Raw genomic sequence first — 25,048 nt, 5'->3', positions numbered from 1 at the left:
GCGCCTCGATGCCGAGAGGTTCCGTCTTTTTATATGACCGTCGCTGCGCGCGCTCTCTCTCTCTCTCTCTCTCTCTCCAGCATATATTCTCTGTTTCTCTTCAGCTTCTTTAAATCCTAGCCCTAAACAAATTGCTATTTTCGTTCTCTTGCAAAGCCCGGCCGGAATATTTAGTGCTGAATCTCGATCGATTCCTGTTGAGGTATGGTTGGCTTCAATTTTCTCATCTCTAGTCGAGAAAATGCCCCATTCGCCATTCTATTTTCCCTGCAATGGGTGTGCCGTTTCTTAATCCGTCGATCTGATTCAACGATCTTTCCCCAGTTTTTTTAATGGTGCTAGTTGTAGCTCAATTCTATTAAAATTAAAAAAAAAAAAGATGTTACACAGAGAACACCAAAAAAAGAGCAATTGGAAAATTACAGTTGTAATGTGTGGTTCCAAGTTCTAACCAAACTAAAAGAAAAACAACAGTTACGATCATCTTCAAATCAGAGAAAAATTTATATTGGGTGGGATGGACTCGATAGAGCAGTGATTCTGTGTTTGAATCAATTTTGATCAGACGAGGGCTAAGCAATATTCAGAAAGTGTAGTGCAGAACACGATTCTAATAAGTGATCAAAATAAACCAAACAAGTAGATTATCCATGGTAGAACGAAGATAAACCAGATAGACATAGACAACCTAAACCTATACCAATTTCCAAGCCTCTTCTCTTTTTCCCCTGGCAATGTCATTTGCGGCAAGATATACTGTTTTCCAAAAATATTGTTGTATTCAGAGATTTGTTTTTTTTAGAAGATAGTTGCTATGAGATTGTTTGCCTTGTACTTCAGGGGAGATGAAGAACTCGGTCTTAGATCGGAGCATCTATGTCGAGAACAGCGACGCGGAGGACGGCGTCGATGATGAGGAGCAAAGCAAGGTTCGGGCGGAGGAGGACGACGATGACGAATCAGACGGTTCTGATTCGTCTTCGGTTTGCAGCACAAGACGGAGCAGGCCGAACTCCTACAACACTACTTGGCCCCAGAGCTACAGGTACGGCTCTCCCGTCACCATCTCAATATTTCAGCCGTAGGATCGTTATTAGATGGCTATGCTTGATTTTCTGCCTCCTCGTCCGGTAATTTATGTTAAAAAGTCTGGTTTGCCTGTTAGTGGTTATTTATTTATTACGAGGAATCATTATCATTAGGTAAGTGAAAATTATGGTCGACCTAACATGCAACCCACATCAATTTATACGGGTCAACACTTAAAACTTTCACTACTTGCCAAGGGATTCAAACCAGGGACCTAGGCTTTGCCCAGCCGGCTCTTCACCAGCCGGACAAGCAGCGGTGGGTATAACGTCGGGAGATTATGTGATCAGTATTGTGGCTTTGTACTATTTGGTATCACGACTCGATACTAATAACGTAATATATTTTGATTGATTTCTGGACGGTGCTCTACGTTCAGCCGCACAAAATAATTTCTCCATCTAAAGAACTAAGCTTCTAATAAGATTTTCAAATTTTTAATTTTCTTAAAAAATGATTCGAAAGAGATTCTAATTAATGATGTGGGAAACTCTATGCTGCAACAATGCACTCAGTAGATACATATAATGAAAATCCATGAAATTCATCATATAAACTTTTTAATAAATTTATTATTAATGATTACGATATTCTATTGTGCTTTTTTATTAAAAAGTAATGTTCAGCGATAATCAAATATACCAGCCAAAATCACTTGTCAAAAAACAAAGAGTATTTTTTTGGGAAAATATTTTTTTATGAAATTTAATTAGGACATATCTCAAAATTTTAAGATTAATTTTTAGATATGTATAATATATGACAAATTAATTACAATATATTATATTTTATAATATATGACAAAATAATATATGATCAAATTTAATTTGAATATTTTGATTTTTTTTTCTATTTTTAATATCTCATCAATTCAATAATGTAGTTGAAAGAGTAATTAAGGTTTTGCAAATATATTATTTATCTTTTCAGTTAATAAAGAAATATTTGGTGGGCTGGATTTTGCTTTTTATCGAAATAGTTTATTGGCCTTTTGAACTTATTTTATAACAAAATAATGAAATAAATCGAATAAAATTGAACTTCATGCATTTGGACCTTGATTTCAGTGAAAATTTAGGTTTCCTTTGGGATGGTTTCTTTACTGCTGCTTAAGCAGCTTGTCATTACAAATTTTTTATTTTTATTAAAATGTTGATTTAAGAAACAGTAAAAAAGTCATCCCAAATGAAACTTTAATATCTCAGCATAACTCGTTTCAGCATACCTTTGATTTCTCCAAAATATGCATAGCCAAATATATTTTTGAATTCTATCTTTTATTTATCTACATATTTCTTGTTGTAAAATATTGCACATGAAACAAGTAAAGAATATTTATTCTCAAATAATACTACACTTCCTTTGAAATATGCATAAAATTTCATTTAAATCTTATTTTTATTGATGAATCAATCTAATTTTAGAGACCTACACTTTTTATTGGATCCTATGAAGATAACAATTTTTTTTTTTTAATTTAACCAAAAGGATAACATTTAAAAATTTCTTCCGTGTTTGTTGGGTAATAAAAATGGGCGGTTTGTCTTTGTCGACCTTTTTTACTTTTATTTTATTTCCAAGGGTGCGTGAGGTGAGGGTGACCCGTGACCGTTACTTGGGTACAGAGGAAACAGAGCTCTCTCTTAATTTAACTAGTCTACTTAAAGTTAAATCCCAATATATATTTTTTTGTATTTTTTTTTTTTGGGAGATTTACATGCATACCACTTTATACTACTCTATTTATATATTTAACACCTAAAACTTTAATATTACATGCATACCACCCATAGTTCAATTTCATATCAAATATGGGTGGTATAAATGAAATATATTAAGTGGTAGGAAGGAAACATGAGTGGTATATTTAGTTTTTTCGTGTACTGAAATTCCATTGACCTCCAGGCTCCAGGTGTAGTGTGATGCAGCGATTCGAGCAGGTGTAGTATTATTTTGGTTTGTGGATATATATAAGAAATAAAAATGGCTTGGAAAAAAAAAATAAAAACATAATCCTAATATTATTAAAATATTTTTCATCATAAGTTAAATAGATATTTTAAAATAGGAGGATCTATAGGGATGTTATAAAATTCTTATGTAATTATATATTTAATACTTAATACTTATAATTTATATTTATTTATATGATATTTAAAATTTTAAATTACATTAAAAACATTATTATTATTATTTATTAAAAAAATATATTTTCATCCATATATTTAGATATTAAAATGGCATGTAAATAAATATAAAAATTTAAGTATAAGATATGCAACTCATAAAAAAATGGAAGTTATATATAGAAATTCCTTTTAAAATATTTCATTTAAAAAAATAGTCTCATTAAATAGCACACCTGTCTGAATATCCAAATATTTAATACGAACTAAATGAAATGTTCATAATTCACAGGAGATGTATTTGTGGAAGTCCCCAAACAGATTTAAATAATATATCCAAGTTTTGTCCTCAGGTAGGTTTTTCGGGTTGGTTGCGTGGATGGTAGAAACTTTACAGATTTTGTGATAAACACTGAAATATGATTGGGCCCATCAAGCTGGAGGAAAGCCTTATCCATTACCTGCATTAATTGTAGCTGCTGTCTTGATTTTCTGTATTTTGGCGTATGCCAAGTCTACGGCAACATCTGTGGTGGCGCGATAAAATTATTGGAGAATAAACAAATAAATTTATCTGTGTTGAATTGGTATTAAGTTGTCATCATAGGTAAGCTAAGTGATAGTTGACTGGGTTACATGGATTAAATGGTAAAAAGATGAGCTGAAAAATAAGTTAAGATATATCGAGAGAGTGAATTTTGGCTTATGCTCATTTATTTAAATTATTGAGTTCTAATCTTATACAAATATGAATTGATTTACTATTAAGTGAAAATAATTAATGACTGTGAATTTAATGATAGTTAAATTTATTTGTATTTAAATTGATTTTATGGAAAAAAAAAGTTTAATTGATTTGAAAAAGTTATAAAAAGCCTAGGAGTTGTTTGATTTGAAGTAAAAAGGGGGTAAAATATTTCAAATGCAGGGGTTTGAGGAATATTGATGTTTGGTTTGAAGTAAACCAAATGTAGTGTAAAGTTTTTGTGTATTTGAAATTCAACATCTAGTTCATTTTTGGTGTATTTTGAATTCCTCTTATTTGGTCGATTTTTAAATACAATGGAACTTCATTGCCCGCTCTCGCTCGCCACTACCATCGACCATGCCCCTTGCCGTTGCCACCACCAAACTCCACCACCGACGGCCGCTACTACCACCAATGACTAGCGACCACTATTGTATGCCACCGTCATCGATCATCTTATCCTTGAACTTTACACTGCATTCATTTTACTTTAAGTTAAAGAAAAAAATAACATTTTCTCGCATTTATTTTATATTCATCCAAACAAGTCTAAAATATTTCAAATGCTTTTCATATTTTTTACATTGTATTACTTTTTCAGTCAACCAAACATCCGCTTAATTAGTTTGAAAACATTACTTATTGAAATATTATTTTAATTTTGATTATAATTGAATGCTGATTAGTTGAAATTTGTTTAATTATCATGAAAGATAAACTTTAGCTTTACCTTGTGATTCTCTCTATCTTATGTTTTGGTCTGCCCATGCATGTATGATCCTAAGCTGCATTTTTTTGTTGGTTCTCTTAGGTCATTTGATTATTATTAAGTTCTTTTTTCCGGTGTAAAAAAAAATTCTATAATAAAGCAGGCTAAGTTAATTGTATTCATTGTGTAATAGTGTTAACTATTCAATTATGTGTAAAGCAAACACAATTTTATATTAAGTTATACAATACAGAAACTTTTATTACTTGAAGGGCTCATTAATTTGATTGGACGTGGATGGGAAATATGTTTTACTGATTTAGAATGTCAGGATTTTGCTTTCAATTATTTTGAGCGTGAAATTAAATATTTACTTTGGAGCAAATTTTGAGGAGATTTGTAAAATTTGATATCAATGTTAATATCTAATAATTTTAAGTTAAAACAACTAAATGGCCTAAATTTTTTGTTTCTGTATTCATCGAATGAACAGGGACTAATAGCACTAGCTGCTTTCATTTCTAAAGAACTTCCCTTACCCTCATGATGGTAATGATCTTTTCATTGGAAAATAAGTGGAACATTTTTCAGATGATAAATGAAGGATCATATTCCTTCTCTACTTCCTCCAAGCTATCACTTCTTAAGATTTGTAAATACTAGCAGAAGATGCAAAACTTATCTATGCTTCTCTTTGATCTATTTGGACAGGCAATCAATAGACATTTACAGTGGTGTGACGCCGCCAACCATTGGATTTCTTGGTACTCCGAATTTAAGTAGATTAGGGAGCTCATTTTTGAGCAATTCATTCAGAGGACACCACACCTCTGAGATCTTCAGTTCCCTTCTCAGACCATTACTCCCAACTCAAGTTGAAGATGAACAACAGCAAAGGAAGAGCTCCCACTTGCTGCCTGTTGCCCCACGTCAGTGCTCCTACACCCAGGGGGTTTTCAACGGTATAGTCTCTTACCCACTCTAAACGTCTCCAAAGGAAAATTTTGATTAGATTTTTAATCTTCATGAAAAATAGTAGGATGTTATTGTCTATTAATTGTTTGAAAATATGATATTAAAATTTTGTTCCCAAACAAATTTCATGAAGAACAGTTTAATTATTTAAATTTAAATGAGTTGCACCCACTTTGTGACACTTTTTGCTGCCATAAGTCGGCATTATTGCTCAAAATCAAATGAAAAGCTTTGATATTGTGCTAAGTCTAGCATTGATAATATTTTATAGCTGTCTTATTTTTGAAAAAAATATGATGCATCTTGATTTTGATTCTGGACATTATATTGAGCGAGTACCCTTTCTATGAGTCTTTGAGCATATAGAATTCCTTTCATATAAAACCTGATACAAAGATGGCCAAGTATTATCGACAAATAGTACTAAGGTTGTTCAATTGTTCAAATAGATCTAAGTTCGTACATAGCTCACCTTGGCTTTTTGGTTGAGAGCTTATGCTTCCAACTAAGAGGTCTTGGGTTCGAGTCTTTGTGTATGCGTTGTGTGTGTGAGTTTGCCTTAAATAGGCCTAAATGTCCCAAAAAAAAAAATCTAAGTTCGCATAAAAAGGACCCACCACAGCCATCCCCATCTCCATTTATCTGTATGAATTTAAAATGCTTTTTATCTTAAAAAAAAATTTAAATAAACAAGAATTAGAGAGCTACACTAAAAATGTATATGAATCAAATTAGTGAATAGGAATGATTGAGATTTTACATTTTTTTATTAATATTTAAATTTGATCCACATCAGTTTAGTTTGGCGTTAGCAAGCATATCATAATCCCCTTCTGTTTTGGATCTTGAACAGTAGATTAATTGGATGCGCATTGGGCCCTATGAAATTATTGGATGAATTATTGAGTTGGATTGCAGGGCTGTGTCAGCCGAGATGCGAGAACCGAGAACGATGGGAAAATTGGAATCAAAAGGTGAAAGCTTGAAAGGAGTAGATATTAAATAATTAGGGAGGCAAGACAATTATATTGGTCGGAATTAGCTGGACATGGAGATATGAAGATAGAGAAGCCTGAATGGCACATTTGAAATCAAAGAAACGGTATATTAGGTTTTCATCTTTTTGGCTCTACCTGCACATGGCTTCTGCCACGTACTGTTTTTGTTTCTCATGAGTAGGATTATGACTTTAGCGCCTCTCGCTCCATTTTCTTCATATGGTTTCATTGTGAAAGTTTTATTCAATCATTTTACTTAGGTAACTCGGATAGAGATTTTAAGAATGTATGTGGTCGCCAAAGAGGTCTAGGTTCAACGCATAATTAATAGAGGAATAGGAGCCTAGAATATTATCCGTGCAATTCTAGCTGTTCAAACTCCGTAGAGAACAGGACAAAAAGAAAACAAGAGAACTGAGAACTGAGAACTGAGTAGAGAGGGAAGAAAGTAACAGGGAAAACCAACAACCTGCATGGCCTTAGCCTACCTCATCCTATCATTTTAGACTTGATTTCATCCAGCTTTGCCCACCAAAAATGACCTTACATGCATGATTTAAATCATGATAACACAACCCTAAGCCATCCAATGATATCCAAGAAGTGTTTCTTCATACTAATCTCTCCTATCGAAATAGTAACTATAGGTCCTTATGCGCTTCTTGCATTTGAACTAGTACCTACAGGTCCTCATGCGCTTCTTGCACGATTTTTCACTTATATAAGATTGCCATTGGATGAACCAACAACTGCCCTCTTTAATTGAATTATGATCACGTGGCTAGATGTAGTGTGGAGTCTCCCAAAATAGTTTGAGATGGGAAACATGAAAAATTAGATGATCTTCGTCTTGTTGAACAACCCAAGTTTATGCGTCTGAACGGATTTTGGCCATCATTGGATATGGTTTTATTTTATGATCAATTGGATACGAATTTCTGTAGGGATGGCTTAAGCTTCACTATAACCAAATCTCCCACCCCAAACAGCAAGTCGCTGCGGTGTTTATCCAGTTTTTCATCTGTTGGTAAATTTTCGCGTAGCTGTTTAAAACTTTTATCAGAATCTTGTAATATAAAAATATCTGCAATTTCGATATCAGATCTTCTTAGTTCGCAAGGAATTATTGTTAGCAGAGCTCAATCATACGCCACTTGAAATTATGAAATGCCCGTCAACATCAAGGTGGTGTTGATATTATAAGGAAATTTCGCTCAAAACTTTCACTCATTTTGCTGGTGAATCCATCATAAAACTGCGCAAATGTTGACCCATGATTAGTCACCTCCATATGATTGCATGATTGTTAATGATAAGAAATACTATGATTTAATTGCATCGCACTGAGTGGAAACAATTCTTTCTTAAAAAACCAACAAATTTAGAATCATAGTTTGAAATAATAAGCTATGGAATTTCATGCAACTTACAAACATCAGAGACAAATGAAGAGTGCACAGTTGAAGATGGAAAAAATGTTCATAAAAGCTAAGAAATGGGCATTATTGATATTTGATCAACAACCATCATGACTCTGTCTTTCCATAAGACTTTGATAACCCTCTTATAAAATCCATAAGGATTTTATCCCACATGATGGAAATTTGCAGTAGTTGTAACAGGCTGCTGGTTACTGACTTTCATATTTTGCATAGAGGGTGAAGACTCATCAGTATTGATACTTCATCGAAAAATTATCTTGATCAGGCACGAATCTCGAGGCAAAATCAAGTTGGAAACTTCCAAAATTAAAATTGGAACCATCCGAACTCCGATTTCAGCAAACTTACAGTCGAATTGAACGTCTCGGAAATACGAACCCAACGACACCAAATTCGACTTAATATGAGCTTAAATGGGTCCAAATCAAAAATCAAGGTTCCGAAGTGCTGTTGGAGGGTTCAAACCACAATTTGGATTACCAAACGGTTTCCAAACATGATGTGCTTATAGTCGAATCGAGCGGCTCGACGAGACGAATCCAACGAGCCCATGATCACTTAATTCTGGCATCGTTAAGGCATTCAAATGTCCATCAAACGGTCCACAATCAAGGGGTTCAACATCAGCCGTCCATCCAACCACTCCCCATTTGCCCTTGACCTTCTCCTATTTACGGGCCATGCCACTCCATAAATTTATAAATAGACCCCTCCTTTCTCTTGAAAGAGGGGGGGGGGGGGGGGGGGGGGGGGGGTGGGGGCTCCAAGCAAAAAGAGAAGAAGATAAGAGAAGGAAGAAGCTCCTCCTCGACCACCGCCTGAGTTCCGCCATATCACATCCTGATGTTGTTGCTCCGCCGGACCACCACTTGAGGCGCTCACCCTCGCCGGACCACCACTGGAGGCCCTCACCTCCGCCAGACGTTGTTGCTCTACCGGACCACCACTTGAGGCCGTGAGCTCCGCCAGACCACCATTTGAGGCCCTCACCTCCGTCGGACCACCGCCGCATGTCGTTGCTCCATCGGACCACCACTTGAGGCCATGAGCTCCGCCGGACCACCACTTGAGACCCTTACCTCCATCGTACCACCGCTATCGAAAACCATCACCTGACGTCGTTGCTCCGTCGGACCACCACTTGAGACCCTATGGCGAATATGAGGCTCGCCTTGAGGCCCGCCTTTGCGCAATTCCAATAAAAAATGCCTCGATGCTTACGCCTCGAGTTTTTTTTATGAGGCTTACGCCTCAACTTGGTTGAGGCCCACCTTGAGGCCCGCCTCGCCTCACTGGCATGAGGCTTACGCCTCACGCTATATATATTAAAACTTACATACATCTTGAAGTAAATGCCCGACATTGGACTCTATAAAAGAGGAGGAAGGCGAGAGAGTAGTTCATCATAATGATGATTCACATGAAGAACCCCTTAGTGATGACAATGCTAATGACTTATGAGTTCTTATGTGATATGTCATTGCTATTTAATTATTTTTGGAAATTTGAATTATATGTTAATGAAAAGAATACTGGATTTGGGAAAGATAAAATTTTGAGTTGAACTATATTTAATGTTGTCTTATTATTGGGATATTTTGATTTCACTTAATATCTAATGTTTTTTTATGTTTTATATTATTCACTCATTAGATATAAAAAATTTATCATTTTATGTTTACGCAATCTTTTGATTTTGAGGCTTACGCCTCAAAATGCCTTGAGGCTTACGCCTCGCCTCACGAATGAAAAACGCCTCAATACCCGTATACGCAATTTTAATCATTGAGCTTTGCTGAACCACCACTTAAGGACCTGGGTTCTGCCGGACCACCACCTGAGGCCCAAACTTCTCTCGGATAACCACGTGACGCTCGGACTTCTGCTGGACCACCACCTGACGCCCGGACCTCTGTCGGACCATCACTTGATTCCCTAAGCTCCATCAGGACACCACATGAAGCCTGGACTTCTATCGGACCATCACCTGAGGCCCAAACTTCTGTCAGGCCACCGCTTGATGCATAGAGTTCTACCAGAGTATCGACCTACTACAACGGTCTTTTTGACCCAATCTCTAACCAACTACGGTCTTTTAGACCCTTATCTCCTGCCGACTACGGTTCTTCTGACCTCCATCACCTACTATGATCCTTCTGACCTCCATCACCAGACAACAGCCTTTCTGACCCCGGTCTCCAGCCAACTACGATATTTTAGACCCCTGTCTCCTGCCGACTATGGTTCTTCTGGCCTCCGTCGCCTACTACGGTCTTTCTGACCTACATTGCCAGACAACTGTCTTTTTGATATCGATCTCTTGCATACTAAGGTCCTTCCGACCTTCATCATCAGACAATGGTCTTTCTGACCACAGTCTCCTGCTAACTACGATCTTTCGGACCCCTGTCTCCTACCGACTACGGTCCTTCCGACCTCCATCACCTACTATAGTCCTTCCGACCTCCATCACCTGCTATGGTCCTTCCGACCTCCATCATCAGACAACGATCTTTCCGACATCCATCCTATCGACTATGGTCGTGCCGACCAAACAAACATGTCTATATTGTTGCTCCCACCATGTAATGCGATCTATATGATGTACATTTGTGCCATCAAGCCAAGGCCTTCTCCCAAGGAAGGGCCTCATTTGTAATCGACTGCAAATACTAGTGGATTCATTCAAACTGGGCCACGTAAAAATTCCAACCATTATATCCCCATGGTTTTCCCCCTTTTCAGGGGTTTCCACGTAAAAACTCTAGTGTCTCTTATGAACGTTGCACCCTCTCTCTTATCTGATTGTGAGCTAGATCTTCGTACAACGTTAAGACATTAAACTATATATTTCTCTACCGCCGCAAATACTCCAGGACGCAACAACTATAAATTTTGATAGAAGTTTCTTTTCTGTAAACTCAATTATTAAATTCTTGTAATAGCAATTCTACCCAACAATTCCAACCATTATATCCCCAATATGACCTCCGCCAATTACATAGGTTTGGACTTTGGACATAACAATCTATTTCAAAAGAATATACTTGAATGGTTACTGGTAGATGTTGACAAAATTCTGAACATTCAAGATTATCCTCATTTCCAACGATTATCATAAAGAATTTTGATGGAATGATGGTAAATCCAAGATTTTGAACAAATCTGCTCTAAATGAAATTATGGGTTGAGCAGTTGCTATTATAATCTGAATATCTATTTTTACTTCCAATTATAGTGTTCTGAGCACTAAAATATTGAAATTGGTTTCAAGATGAAGATCTTGAGATGGACCCATATCAACTTTGGATGAGACTAGCAATTCTTTTAAGGGGTCCTGCTCATCATTTATCACCATTAACAAACAAGTTGAACTTACAGGTGTGGTCATTATAAAGTCTTTCAATTATATTTCATCCAATTGTGTTTTTGTTAACGGTTGCACTGTAACATCAGTTTTTGTTATTCTAGCATTGGGCACCAACAGATTGATAGAATTAGGAAGCAAAAGTGGTAACAATTTTTCATCGGTATGGGAAACTATGACGATGATGTAGAAAAATTAACTTCTATAATTCTTTCTTCAATCAACTTTGCCAATTGAAAAGCTTATAAGAGGGATTGAGATTGTAACGCCCGCACCTCCTTTCCAATATTTGCCCAAAAAACCCCACTCAAAATAGCTTTGAAGAAAGAGCTACGGGAAATCTACTTTGATGGTTCTTTAAAGAGATTGTAGAATTCTTGGGCTGATGTTTGTTTTAATTTTGCTCATTTGCCATGTAGATCATGATACAAGGTAGAGCCAATACACTAAAGGACATTTTCTTTAAAAGAACTTTCAAGAAAATTATTTGTTCAAATGCATCCACTTAATGCCAACTCAATGTAAAGCCATCCGGCCATATCCATTAAAACAATTATAAAATGTGGTTATTATGAAATAATATTAAGGGAAGAGTTGATCGGCTCTGAAATTCATCCTTGCAGGTTATCACCAGCAAATGTGGCATATCCATTTTAATTATTCTTGTTTCGTCCTGGAGAATTCACGACTGTAGAGAGATATGGAGTTTAGCATTCTAGCTTTGTATGAAAATTCAACACACAAATAAATAAAAGATAGGGGTATAACATTCATAAGAGACTCCAGTGTTTTTACGTGAAAACACCTGAAAAGGGGGAAAAGCCATGGGGCTTGGCCTAATTTGAATGAATCCACTAGCATTGATGGTTGATTACAAATAATATTCCTCCTCAAAAGAGGGTGCCATCTTAGTATAGCAAATACACTGTATATAGCTTATTACATGGTAGTTGTTCTTAAAAGAGTGTTGACATGTCTGTTTGGTCAACAAGACTGTAGTCGATAGGGCAAAGTGGTAGGAAGAACCATAGTCGGTGAGCGACGGTGGTCGGAAGGACCGTAATCGGATAACGGTGGTCGGAAGAGCAGTAGTCAGGCGGCGAAGGTCGAAGAGACCGTAGTTGGGCGATGATGGTCAGAGAGATCATAGTTGGTGGGCAACAGAGGTCAGAAGGATTGTAGTCGAGTGATAGTGGTTGGAAATATTGTAGTAAGCGGGCGACAGTGATCGGAAGGATCGTAGTCGGGCGACGGTGGTCGGAAGAACAGTAGTTGGCGGTCGATGGTGGTCGAAATGACCATAATCGGACAACGGTAGCCGGAGAGATCGTAGTTGACAAGCAATTTTGGTTGGAAGAACCATAATTAATATATGACAGTGGTAGGAGGAAGGCTTGTCAGTGACTACCAGGTGGAGGATCGACGACAATGGTCTATTAGAAGTTCATCAGTGGTGGCTTGGTGGCGCTGATCCATCGACAGTGGTGCCAAGGTGGAGCTTTAGATTCTTCAAGCCCCATAGCTCTTTTCCTCTTACTCTTCTCTCATTGTGAAGAATGAGGGGTCTATTTATAATTTTTTTGGAGTGACATACTAGTAAATAGGGAGAAGATCAAGGATATGTTAGGAGTGTTCCAATGGACGGCTGATATCAACTCGCTTGATCATAAATCATTTAGCGAGCATTTGAGTGTCTTAATATTGTTAAATTTCTGCGATCTTAGGCTGGTTTGATTCATCTCGTTGAACCACTCGATTCAACTATATAATGTCATATTTGGATATCATTTGGTCATATGATTAATGTTCTGAAGCTTCCAACTAGGCTTCTGACCCTCAATTCAGAACCATTTGGATTCGGATTGGACCAATTTTGGTATCGTTGGGTTCGTCTCTTGGAGACATTCAGTTTGACTATAAGTTTATTGAAATCGGAGTTTGGATGATCATAAATTTAATTTTTTAAATTTTTTATTTATATTTGCATCGAGATTTGTGCCCGACCAATATAATTTTTTGATGATATATCAATTCTTAAATGAGATAGATGCATACGAGGCATGAGATTGGCAAACAAAACTAGAACCGAACTCATATTTATAGCCGCTTGTTTAGAATGAGATTGATGCTCCATTTTGATCTCCAGTTGAGTCATTTGTCATGAAATAGTCTGTTTAAATGGCCAGTGAGTAGTTGCTCACGGGACAATTCTTTGTGCGGGAGAGATTATTCTGTGCGGTGTCCAAAAGCGTATGAAGGTCAATCCGAATGTACCATATCATTCAATTCACTCTACATTGGGTGACGTTTTGCGTTGAATTGACCTCCAATATGGCACTTAATAAATTTTCTTCAAATGACGCAAACATTCTATGTACGAAAATGGACTTTGATTTCAATCAATATGCTATATAGCCATGTCTTATAAAAAAAAACCAAATGTTGTCACAGTTTTGCCTTCACTTCTCCACGGCGCCCAACCCCCCCCCCCCCCCCCCCCCCCCCTTCCCCCCGGCCCCCCCCCCCCCCCCCCCCCGGTTCCCTTCATGACCCTATTTTAAATCTTCTTTGTCCTCTTTATAACCCTATTTTAAATCTTCTAAAGGCAAGATAGCGCCAGGAGAAACTCAACAAGGTCGTTGTTTGGATTAGGGTTGTGAGTTGTGACATTACAAAAAAGAAATCATGGTAGATGAAACTTGAACAGTATAAGGTATTTCCAATGAAGTTCATTCTTTTTTTCTTGTCAATAAATACTTTCGAGCTAATCATTTTAGATTAGTACAATGAAAATGCATTTCGGAACTAATTCCTGGAAATCAATGACTTCACTATGTTGAAGGTTTGCTCTATAGGATCCTCCACTATTTACTTGAAGAATAAAGTTTGAACTTGGTTCTCTTTACAACAATTTGATTTCTTATTGTCGAAATGAAATAAATTTAATCAGAAAAAAATATGATGTGATCAGGTGTTAACGTGCTTTGTGGAGTTGGCATCCTCTCTGCACCATATGCAATCAAGGAAGGAGGGTGGCTTGGGTTGTCCATATTATTCATCTATGGTGTGATTTCCTTCTACACCGGGATTCTTCTGCGTCGTTGCCTGGATAGCAAACCAGGTCTCGAAACATACCCCGACATTGGCCAGGCTGCATTTGGCCCTTCTGGTCGCATTATTATCTCGGTGAGTCTACCATTATGTCCATTAATTCTTGCACTGCTATGCAATCTGAATTTTTGTGGTAATAAAATTTTCTTTCTATTTCATCTATTTTGCGCAGATTTTCTTGTACCTGGAACTGTATGTAAGTACAAGCTTAGAATGAGTAGACTGCTTGTTTTAGACACTACAGATACATATTGCTGGCCTCAAACTTCAAAAATAAGTCATTTCAACTAACACTAACTGTTAACGCAGGCTTGTTGTGTTGAGTACATCATATTGGATAGTGACAACTTGTCCTCCTTGTTCCCAAATGCACACCTGAACATAGGTGGAATACATCTAAATTCACACCTTCTTTTTGCTGTGCTGATCACTCTTATAGTTCTCCCAACCACATGGCTTCGAGATCTTAGCATTCTTAGCTACATATCAGGTTTGTCGCCATCCTTTATCTTTTATTTTAGTAATGAAATCTTCTTAGTTAATATTTGGTTTTCTAGGAAGTGATAAATATGTTTCTGGAAATTTATGACTTACAAGTTATATGCCTCACTATGCCATAAGGTTGATGCTCATAATCACTTCATAAAACTTGTTAGTGTCAATAGTTACATAATCTATTCTTCAGACAGATGAAATGATATTATGCCAAATTAAAATAAATAAATAAAATTTATTGACATTTATCTCACGATCCAGCCCGGAGGCTCGAATTAACGAAACAAGAATAGACGTTCGAATGGTTGATTAAATTTTTATTTGCTAAATATATTATCAATAAATTAAAAGTGCCACTAAATCCTCAAAATTATTTAAAATAAAAGATATAAATACCTTTCACTCGGAGCTTCTCACCTATGATACACATTTTTATCTATTCTACTCTTTGTAAGTTTTAAATAATACATGTTCATTTATAAATTTAGAATTGAGTCGTAAAAGAACTTAGTGAGTAAATCATACTTTTAAACTACAATAACTAAAGACATTAAGAACAATATGCATGATCATTTCAAAACATCAAGAAAATTTATTTAATTATTTCATTTAAAGACTTTCCATGTTATGCATATATCATATATTTATCCATATCGTTATTCTTTCTCATAAATAATACAACTGTCACAACGAGTCACCGTCTAAAATAGTACTAATGAAGGTACTCATTTTTCATTTCCTTTTTTCATTTACGTGCATGAGTATATTGCGTCCCCAGCTAGTTCCTTAATAGGGTGTGCTCCATTAGTCAACATGCACATACAAGCATATCTATCTTAACCATTTCATTTATATATCATTCATTTACTTTCTATGAAAAGTGTAAATCATAACATATTAATTTTTTGATTTCATTCAATATGACCAATCGTTGGATATGAGAAAAATAAATTATAATCTAGCTTGCAATAAAACTTAATAAGCATAGATCACTATCTTTTGATGCATTTAATTTAAGATAGAACAAAATCATTACTATTAATTAAAAGACATGAGTACTCATCGTGAACTTAGGTATTGAGATACTTTTCTATTTCTCCTCTTTCTCACGTTAATTAATTTTGCACCTATATGAAAAACCTATTCGTTAACAGTTTAATTATAAATTGCACATATATTTTTAATTATATGCTCTATAATTCCTTATTACATATATCTAGATAGCCCTTGTATTTAATTTATTAAATTACTAATAAAATTTATTTTCCTCGCATTATCATTTATATATAAATCATGATTTAATTATCATTAATTTCTAAACTTTCCATAGTTAATAATTTGTCATTTTAACTAATTAAATATACTCTCGTTTAAAATTAATAATTTAGTTAAATGAAATCTCTCCTATATTTTCTCTCTAATTTTTTATTAAATATATTTAAATAGTTCTTTTTTTTTTAAATAAAAGAATTAACTTGCTCTCTCCACTTTATTATTTAAATATTGAAAATCATTATTTAATTAATTTCTAATATCCTCTATTTAATAAATTTATAATTTAATTACTTTATATCATAAATTTAATATTAAAATCTAATACAGTCTTTCATTAATTAAATTCTAATAATAAATTTCAACTTAAAATAATTTATAATTATCCTTTTATTAAAACTCCGATTAAATTATATATATATAAATTCTATTTTAAATTATTAATTTTCTTAATAATATTAATAAAAAGAAAAAATATTACCTATTGCTCGTTCAATCTCCCTTGCTCCCTCTCCTTTCTGTCTCTGTAATTCCTTCTTTTTCTTCTTCCTTCCGGTTGAAGCTTTTGTTTTTTCGTTGATTTCACTGGAGTGATTAAATCAGAGTTATTACCCATGAGGAGTCACTTTCTCTTACTCACTCACATGATTCCTTGCTCAATTACGCGATCCGACCTCGCCAAACCCTTATGTGCCCGCGTACGGTCCGTTTGGCCCGCTCGGTTTGCCGCTCAATCGCCTGCTTTGATCGGTTGGGTATTAGATAAAGTTAGTTCAATTGAACTACTTGGACCGGTTCTTATAATCTCTCCTTATAAAAAATTTCATCCTTGAAATTTACATATGACTTTTTTCTTTTATTTTATTTTATATAATATACTACTATGAATTTTAATTAAGCATGCTACTCAATACTTAAGTAAAAATAACATCTTCACTCAACATAAACTTAACATTGGATGCATAACTGAATAAAACAAAATTTTTGATATAATATAATAAGATAATTGGATAAATAAAAATATCTGATATAATATAACAAATTATTATATTAAAGAAATCTCATCCATCTTTATTAACATCTATTGATTCATTAGGCTCCTGTTTGGTCGAACATTCTGCCTTGGTTGAGTTTGTGCTGGAGCTATAATTGACATTTATATCATCTTTTGTTTATCAAAACTCTTCAGTGAAGGTGCTTCACTTAAGTTTATCTCTCCTGAAGTCATTTGAACCAATGTAGGATAATATTTTGTAATTTTTTTAGGCTGATGACACTAATAGCAAGTGTTGGAGCCCGCCAAACACTCACCCTTATGAAATCTGCCACACTTAGCATAAGCTTCCATAACTCCACTCGTAGCAGCACTACTAACTCAACTAGGGCTAAACTTAGGCTTCTTTCCATTTGATCCTTCAATCTGATTGTTTTGGATATCTTCTTCAACTCTCTTCCTTTTATGTTGATCTCTTCACTTCTGAGCGATTTGAAAGTCAATCTCCACCCTTCTAGTTCTCTCTATCAATATTGTATAATCCTCGATTCCTAAATATACTAAATGTTGCATGATTGTATCTTTTAGACTAGATAGGGGTCGATAATATTTTGCCTATGCTGTTGCAATTAGTTTCGATGCATATCTGGATAAGGTTGTAAATTATGCTTTATATTACATCACTGATTTGTCTTCTTGAACCATTCTTATAAATATGCCCCACATTTGCCTCCTTGCTGACATAGGCACGAACCATTCTCTAAAAAATTCCACAAAGTCTTCCTAGTTCACCAGTAAATTTTAAATATCTTCTAACATGTCTTCACATTGTCCTCTCCACCACCTTTTTGCTTCTCAATCCAAAACAAATGTAGCGAGTGGCACTTTCCTTTCATCAGGACATGACATGCTATCCAAGATCTTCTCTACCCGAAGCAACCAATTCTCTGTCTTAATTGGTCCCTCATTTCCTTTGAATAGTGGTGTTCGCATGTACTAGAATAACTTCAGATACTTATATACTCCAACTCTAGGCTGCGATCTTGATTCTTGAAGCAGTTGGGTCATAGCCTTCAACATATGGGTAAAGGTATTGGGTGTTCACAGTCATATCAGGTGGTACTTCTTCTCCTGCTTTATTTTTATCAGTTACCTCCTCTTGATCATCCACATACCTTATATATTTATATAAGACATAATTAATTATACTATCTAATTGAATCTCTAAATTCTTAATTTCATAAATTATTCTTATGGCTCTTTTATGACAATTCATATTCCTATGATACTAACCTAGCGCTCTGATACCACTTTTGTCACAATCCTGTCCGGAGGTTCGAATTAACAAGACGGGAACAGACGGTCAGGTTGATTAATTTTTTACTTACTAAAGCTATCACCAAATATAAGTCACTCGTAGTGTCTCGTCTGCCATACACATTTTTTATATCTTCTACTCATTTTAAGCTTTGAATAATACCTGTTCATTTATAAATTTAGGAGTGAGCCATAAAAGAACTCAATGAGTAATTTACGCTATTAAATTACAGTAATTCAATGCATTAGTAACAATATGCATGATCATTTCAAAACATAAAAAAATTTTATTTAACCATTTTATTTCAAGACTTTCCAAGTTATGTGTATATCATATCTTTATTCTTTCGCATAAATAATATAATTGACACAAGAGCTATCGTCTAAAATAGTTCCAATGAAGGTACTCATTTTTCTTTTTTCCTTAACATTTTTTATTTACGTGCACGTATACATTACGTCCCCAGCCAGTACTATAAGAGGGTGTACTCCATCAGTCAACATGAGCATGCAAACATATATATCTTAACAATTTTATTCATACAAATATAATATAGCTTGCAATGAAACTTAATAAGTATAGATCACTATCTTTCGATGCATTTAATTTAAGAGAGAATAAAATCATTACAACAACAACATCAAGCCTTTATCCCACTATGTGGGGTCGGCTACAAGAATTATTTTTCTCCATTGTATCCTATTAAAGGTTAAATTCTCATTTAAATCTAATAAAGAAAGGTCATTCTTTAATATTTTCTAACCAAGTCTTTTTAGGTCTGCCTCAACCTTTCTTAACATAAGTCAAATATAATACCTCTACTCTCCTAATTGTGTCATTGGAAGGTCGCCATTTTATGTGACCAAACCATCTAAGACGACTCTCTCTAATCTTATCATCCACAGGAGCTACTCCAACCTTTTCATGTATATGCTCGTTTCGTATCCTATCTCTAAGGGTCAAGCCACTCATCCACTTGAGCATCCTCATCTCTACCACACTTAACTTAGTATTATGCTTCTCTTTTAATGGCCAACATTCAGCACCATAAAGCATTGCAGGCCTCACTATCATCTTATAGAATTTTCCCTTAAGTTTGAGGGGTACTTTTTTATCACATAACAAGCCCGGTGCATTCCTCCACTTCAACCATCCAATTTGAATTCTGCTGATAATATCCTCATCTATTTCACCATCACTCTGAATAATAGATCCAAGATATCTAAAACGTGTACTCAAGAACTCTCCATAGCACTTCCCTTGGAACTTTATCATATGCTTTTTCTAAATCAATAAATATCATATGTAGATCCTCCTTATTTTCTCTGTATTATCAAACCTCTTAATAAATGTATGACTTCCATAGTCGACCTACCCGGCATGAATCCAAATTGATTTTGAGAAACATTAGTATTACGCCGCAACCTATGCTCAATAACTCGCTCCATAGTTTTGAAGTATGTACATTAACTTAATTCCTCTATAATTCGCACAATCTTGTGCATCACCTTTATTCTTAAAAATATGAATTAACATACTCATCTGACATCTTTTTAGTCTTCAAAATAGTATTAAAAAGTTTAATAAGCCAAAAAATTTCTTCATCTCCCAAGCATTTCCACACCTTACTATAATTGAAAAACATTAGTACTCACCTGAACTTAGGTATTGAGATACTTTACTATTTCTCCTCTTTCCCACATTGTTCGTTTTGCTCGCTCTCCTTTCCTTCCTCTTTCTCTTTTGCCTTCCTTTTTCTTCTTCCTTTAGGCTGAAGCCTTTGTTTGTTCATTTGATTCCACTGGAGTTATTAAAACGGAGTTATTTCTCATGAGGAGTTGCTTCCTTTCACTCTTGCACGCCATTCCTCCCTTGATTACGCGATCTGACCTCGCCAAACTCTTTTGCGCCCGCGTTCGGCCCGCTCGGTTCGCTGCTCAATCACCTGCTTCGTTCGATTGGGTATTAGATAGGGCCCGGCTGAACTGGTTCTTACAGTCCATAGGTTCCATATTCATACTAGTAAAAAATTAAATCTGCCGCTTTTCTGAAACGCATACATGAGATGTTCTTTTCAATTTCACCTTCCTTCTTTTGCACTCTTTATGTGATAACCTTTCATTAACTTTGCTCATTGGCAGCTGGAGGAGTTATTGCATCTGTACTTGTGGTTGTATGCCTGTTCTGGGTGGGATTAGTTGATAATATTGGTTATAAAAATGAAGGTTCTCTCATAAATCTTTCTGGGATTTCTATAGCGATTGGCCTCTACGGCTATTCCTACTCCGGCCATGCTGTTTTCCCAAATATATACTCCTCTTTGAAGAATAAGAATGAATTTCCTGCCGTTCTTTTCACAAGGTAAGTGTCTAGTATAATTTTATTTAGAAGATTTGATACTCATTAAATTGGCATTATCTTCTTTTTCATTTCATGACTGCAAATAATTTGAGTGGACCCATTTATCTGCAAACTAGCTAGTTAAATAGCATCCATTTTTCTGTGGGAAAAGAAAGGAGATATCACTTTCAACTCGGCATTTCATTATTTAAGATCATTTTAAGTTTTACATCGGATATTTTGATTAAACCAATTAATTACCTTGCAGCTTTGTCATTTCCGCTCTGTTGTTTGCTGGGGTTGCAGTAATGGGATTTGCCCTGTTTGGGGAGTCCACTCAGTCTCAGTTTACTCTGAATGTGCCACATGAATTTATGGCCTCTAAAATTGCTGTTTGGACAACGGTAAGTACAATATTGCTAATTTTGTAGTCTTTCCAATTATGATTATAACATTAACTATTTCACAAAGAATCTAAATTCTTGAATTCAGTTAACTGAAATCTTTTACACAGAAAATTTAAGAAGTTGACCTTGTTTGTTTAAATCTGTTAAGAATGAAGTAAAATTTTATTTTTCCTACCCTTTCTTATCTCAGACATACCATATAGGTTTGAATGGCCTGTATTTCAATATACATATAGAATGAATAATAGATTTCCTTGCTATATTTAAAAGCATTTCATTTACTCCCTTGATGGGAACCACATCTCCAAATTCCATCATTAGTAAAAAAACTCGAAAGTTCTAGAAAGTATGAATTAAATCCAAAACATTAAATCTATGGGTAAATTTCGACTATATCTATTTTAACACCAACATATGCTAAACTAGACACTGCCCCTTCACAGAAAATTTATTTGCACACGAGTGTTTATGAAAATGAATTGTTTCCTTATCATTGTGAATGTTAAATATTCTTTTTTATTTTATTTTATCTTGCAGGTTGTGAACCCTATTACAAAATATCCTTGTCCTAGTTATATTTATTATTTTCTCCATTATCTTCTTAAATTCTTTTCCAAAAGAAATCTCTGGTTTCTTCTATAATACGAAATTTAATAGTCTCTTCATTTAAAATCTTCAAAGTTTTGTTCCTTAATTAACTGTTTACATACTCAATAACTTTGGCTCCGATGGCGCTGAGTCTGGAGGAGTTGATACCCACAGAGCGTCTGGAATCGCATTGGTATGCAATCATCATGAGAACAGCTTTGACGATCTCATCCTTGGTGGTGGCTATGTCCGTCCCTTTCTTTGGTAAGTGCATTTACTTTTGTTTCAAGTCAATAAGTAGTATTTATTTTTGCGCGCGCCCTAAAAATCTCATTTATCTTCAGGTTTGGTGATGGCATTGATTGGTTCTTTGCTTACCATGCTTTTAGTAAGTTTCTTTTGGGGTTTGTTGTTGGTCAGTTATCAAACAATTTGATTCTAATAACTATATATATGTACATTGTTGCAGGCATTTATTCTTCCTTGCGTCTGCTTTTTAAGCATTGTGAGGAGTAAAGCAACTTGGCCTCAGGTATGTTTAAAACTTAAAAGCAAGGTTCAGAACTTCTTCGCGTTTTGTTTGGTACAGCTTTTTTAGTGCTTTTTGGAGCATCTTTTTAATATAAAATTTATTTTTTTTGAAGTCGTCTCAAATAAAGTCTAAGTTTTCTCTCCCATCACTGAAGTTTCGCCGCCGTTTTTAATTTAAGAATAAAATATCAGAAAAATTTTTCTAATATTTTTTTATGAATGCTTATCTATTTTTAGTGGTTTCAATGGTTTTTTTTTGTTATTTCAGCTGCTTTTTGTTGATTTTCGTGGCTTCAGTTAATTGTTTAGTTGGATTTTGTGTTTTTTCATAGTTTAAAATCACGAAAACCGAAAACTATGACCAATTTAAGATGCCTTAGACCAAAATCGATAAATTTTGATGATTTCATTTCATTTTCGTTTGAAATTTTGAAGCCATCTTTAAAAGAACGGCTGAGTTCATATTCAACCGAACTGTATACCATCATATACAGTCGGCCATTCGGTCAATTCGAACTCCAAATTTCATGTCAAAGTTCAAAGTTCGGCAGGTGAACAGTGCGACGCCAATATTGATGTCGGACTATTCACTTATGCCGAAAAATTGGCTACAGGACTTGCCGAAGAATAGCGGGAAAGATGAGAGAATATTTACCTTCGCAGGAAGCACGCGAAAGGAGAGAAAATGTCGTTCGATTGGAGATGAATTACTACATTTTAAAATTTTGCTGCATTTTGGAGTGGAAAATGAGTTTTTCAGTTGGAGATGCTCTTAGACTTCGTTTGAAATAGTTTTCTTAATGTTTTGTTTTTTTAGATCGCCGCTATAATTTTTACCAGGTCATTACTTTTTTGCTTATTTAAAAAAAAAAAAAAGTTGTACTAAAATATTGCTTTCTATAACTGTTTTAAAAAAATATTTTTTCTACAATAACTTTTTGATACAAAAAAAATTTATCTCAAACAAAGTCTTACATAATGAGTGCTAAAATATTAGTTAAATTGTTTAAGAAGTATGCTTCTAGAATAAAAGATTATAGAAAATTTTATGCATATTAATATTTTTAGAATTAACATTTGAAGGTTTTCTTAGATATCTATTGAATTTCTTGTAAAGGTTAAAAGTGAGAGTTCTAATTAACTTTTTTTAACATATCAACGAATGATTGTCTTATCTATTTGTAGGTGGCTATGTGTTCCTTGATTCTTATAATAGGAGTTTCCTCCTCAGCATTGGGCACCTACTCCGCAATCTCCAAAATTATAAACAACTTGCGTTGATCTCAACTCTCAAGTCTAGGAGAAATTATTCTGTGCGGAGTCCGGACGAGAAGAACCGTTCGGATTATGAGTGTAAACACAGTATGGACGCTAATTTGATACATATTGTGTACACTCACATATCCGAATGGTTCTTCTCGTCCGTACTCTGCACAGATTAATTTCTCCAAGTCTAGTGCTATATGTATCGTTATTTCCTAAATTAAAATCATTGAAACTTTATTTTATTTGATTTTTTTTCTTCTTTCATTTTTTGCCTTTCTTTGGTGAAATTATTTCTCAGTAAATGTAGTACTTAAACAGTTCAACTAGTTTCCTTGCCTGTTTTCTTAATATTCGTGAACCATTATTTTCTTCCTTAGCCAATTTATTTTTTGGAGAAATTCATTTAAGATATTTGAGCTGATTTTTACTTATTTGAATTATTTATTTCCTTCTACCTAATTTCAAAATTTAAATGTTATTAACTATTGGTCATTTCAAATATAACCTTTTTATTTCTTTCTTAGATCCATACTTTATTTTAATGGCTTTACAAATCAGCCCACCGATACCATAATTTCTCTTAATCTGTTTTTTATTTGGAGATATTTGATTATTCTTTCAAAAAATAAGTAGACTGATGGAGAGAAGGATGAAGGAAAAAAGATAATATATATAAAAATAAATATTATATAAAAATTACTATAGATTTAGTTTTTAAATTATATATGAATAAACATGTAAACATCAAGTGAGTTTATTTTTCATTATTTCTTTAATTAAATTTTTACAATTATTTATTAAGAGTATTATACCCCCATGTAATAAAAAAAACTACTTTGCGTTTGTTGATTGAAAGTATCAAAAATGTAAATTAAAAAAAAAAGTTTTTTATTTTTTTTTTTTTATTTTTTTAAGTATTTTATGTAAAATAAAATAAAAATAAATTAATTATTTAATGCAGAATGCATCCAAAAAAATAAACTGAATTTACTTTTCATCATATGTGCTCTGTGAAAAAAAAATCTCGTAGATGTTGCCCTTGGTGACGAACTTTTATTTGGTCCGGTCATAGGACGTAGCTCTATGTTGAGCACGTGGCAACATGTTATTGGCGGCCGAACGTATCTCTACGTCCGGTCAGAGGACTTCATAATTGTTCCTTGGTGCATCCATCACATTCCTTGAAGAAATTATTAGGCATGGTGAATATAGGTATAGATAATCAATCAAATTGAGATTTTGTTCAGGATAGCTTTTTTAATGCTTTTTAAA

General features: G+C 34.5%; 1 protein-coding gene and 1 long non-coding RNA gene across 2 annotated transcripts; both read left to right on the top strand.

Annotated features, from left to right (window-relative positions):
- Window positions 1-24,018, top strand: LOC110095676 (amino acid transporter AVT1C). The gene is made up of 13 exons (XM_020821308.2): window positions 1-202; window positions 841-1,045; window positions 5,384-5,634; window positions 14,426-14,640; window positions 14,738-14,761; window positions 14,875-15,055; window positions 20,786-21,005; window positions 21,253-21,388; window positions 21,929-21,948; window positions 22,098-22,243; window positions 22,324-22,367; window positions 22,449-22,511; window positions 23,696-24,018. Exons 2-13 carry the CDS (start codon window positions 846-848, stop codon window positions 23,789-23,791), a joined length of 1,596 nt encoding a protein of 531 aa, XP_020676967.1. The 5' UTR covers window positions 1-202; window positions 841-845; the 3' UTR covers window positions 23,792-24,018.
- On the top strand, window positions 2,960-3,796 carry LOC114581096. Its single transcript, XR_003702900.1, has 2 exons — window positions 2,960-3,029; window positions 3,569-3,796. It is a non-coding gene; the product is annotated as an uncharacterized LOC114581096 (long non-coding RNA).
- Window positions 24,019-25,048: the final 1,030 nt, after the last annotated feature.

This window comes from Dendrobium catenatum, unplaced genomic scaffold (assembly GCF_001605985.2).
Source record: "Dendrobium catenatum unplaced genomic scaffold, ASM160598v2 fragScaff_scaffold_1504, whole genome shotgun sequence".
In the NCBI taxonomy this organism is placed as follows: Eukaryota; Viridiplantae; Streptophyta; class Magnoliopsida; order Asparagales; family Orchidaceae; genus Dendrobium; species Dendrobium catenatum.
This window is presented reverse-complemented; position numbering and strand designations above follow the sequence as displayed.

What these genes read in the sequence shown, in the direction of transcription:
- LOC110095676 (XM_020821308.2), top strand. Translation starts at nt 846, where the DNA reads ATGAAGAACTCGGTCTTAGATCGGAGCATCTATGTCGAGAACAGCGAC. An exon ending in TCTTGTACCTGGAACTGTAT is followed by an intron (nt 14,762 to 14,874) that starts GTAAGTACAAGC and finishes CTGTTAACGCAG; the next exon opens with GCTTGTTGTGTTGAGTACAT. An exon ending in CCTGCCGTTCTTTTCACAAG is followed by an intron (nt 21,006 to 21,252) that starts GTAAGTGTCTAG and finishes ATTACCTTGCAG; the next exon opens with CTTTGTCATTTCCGCTCTGT.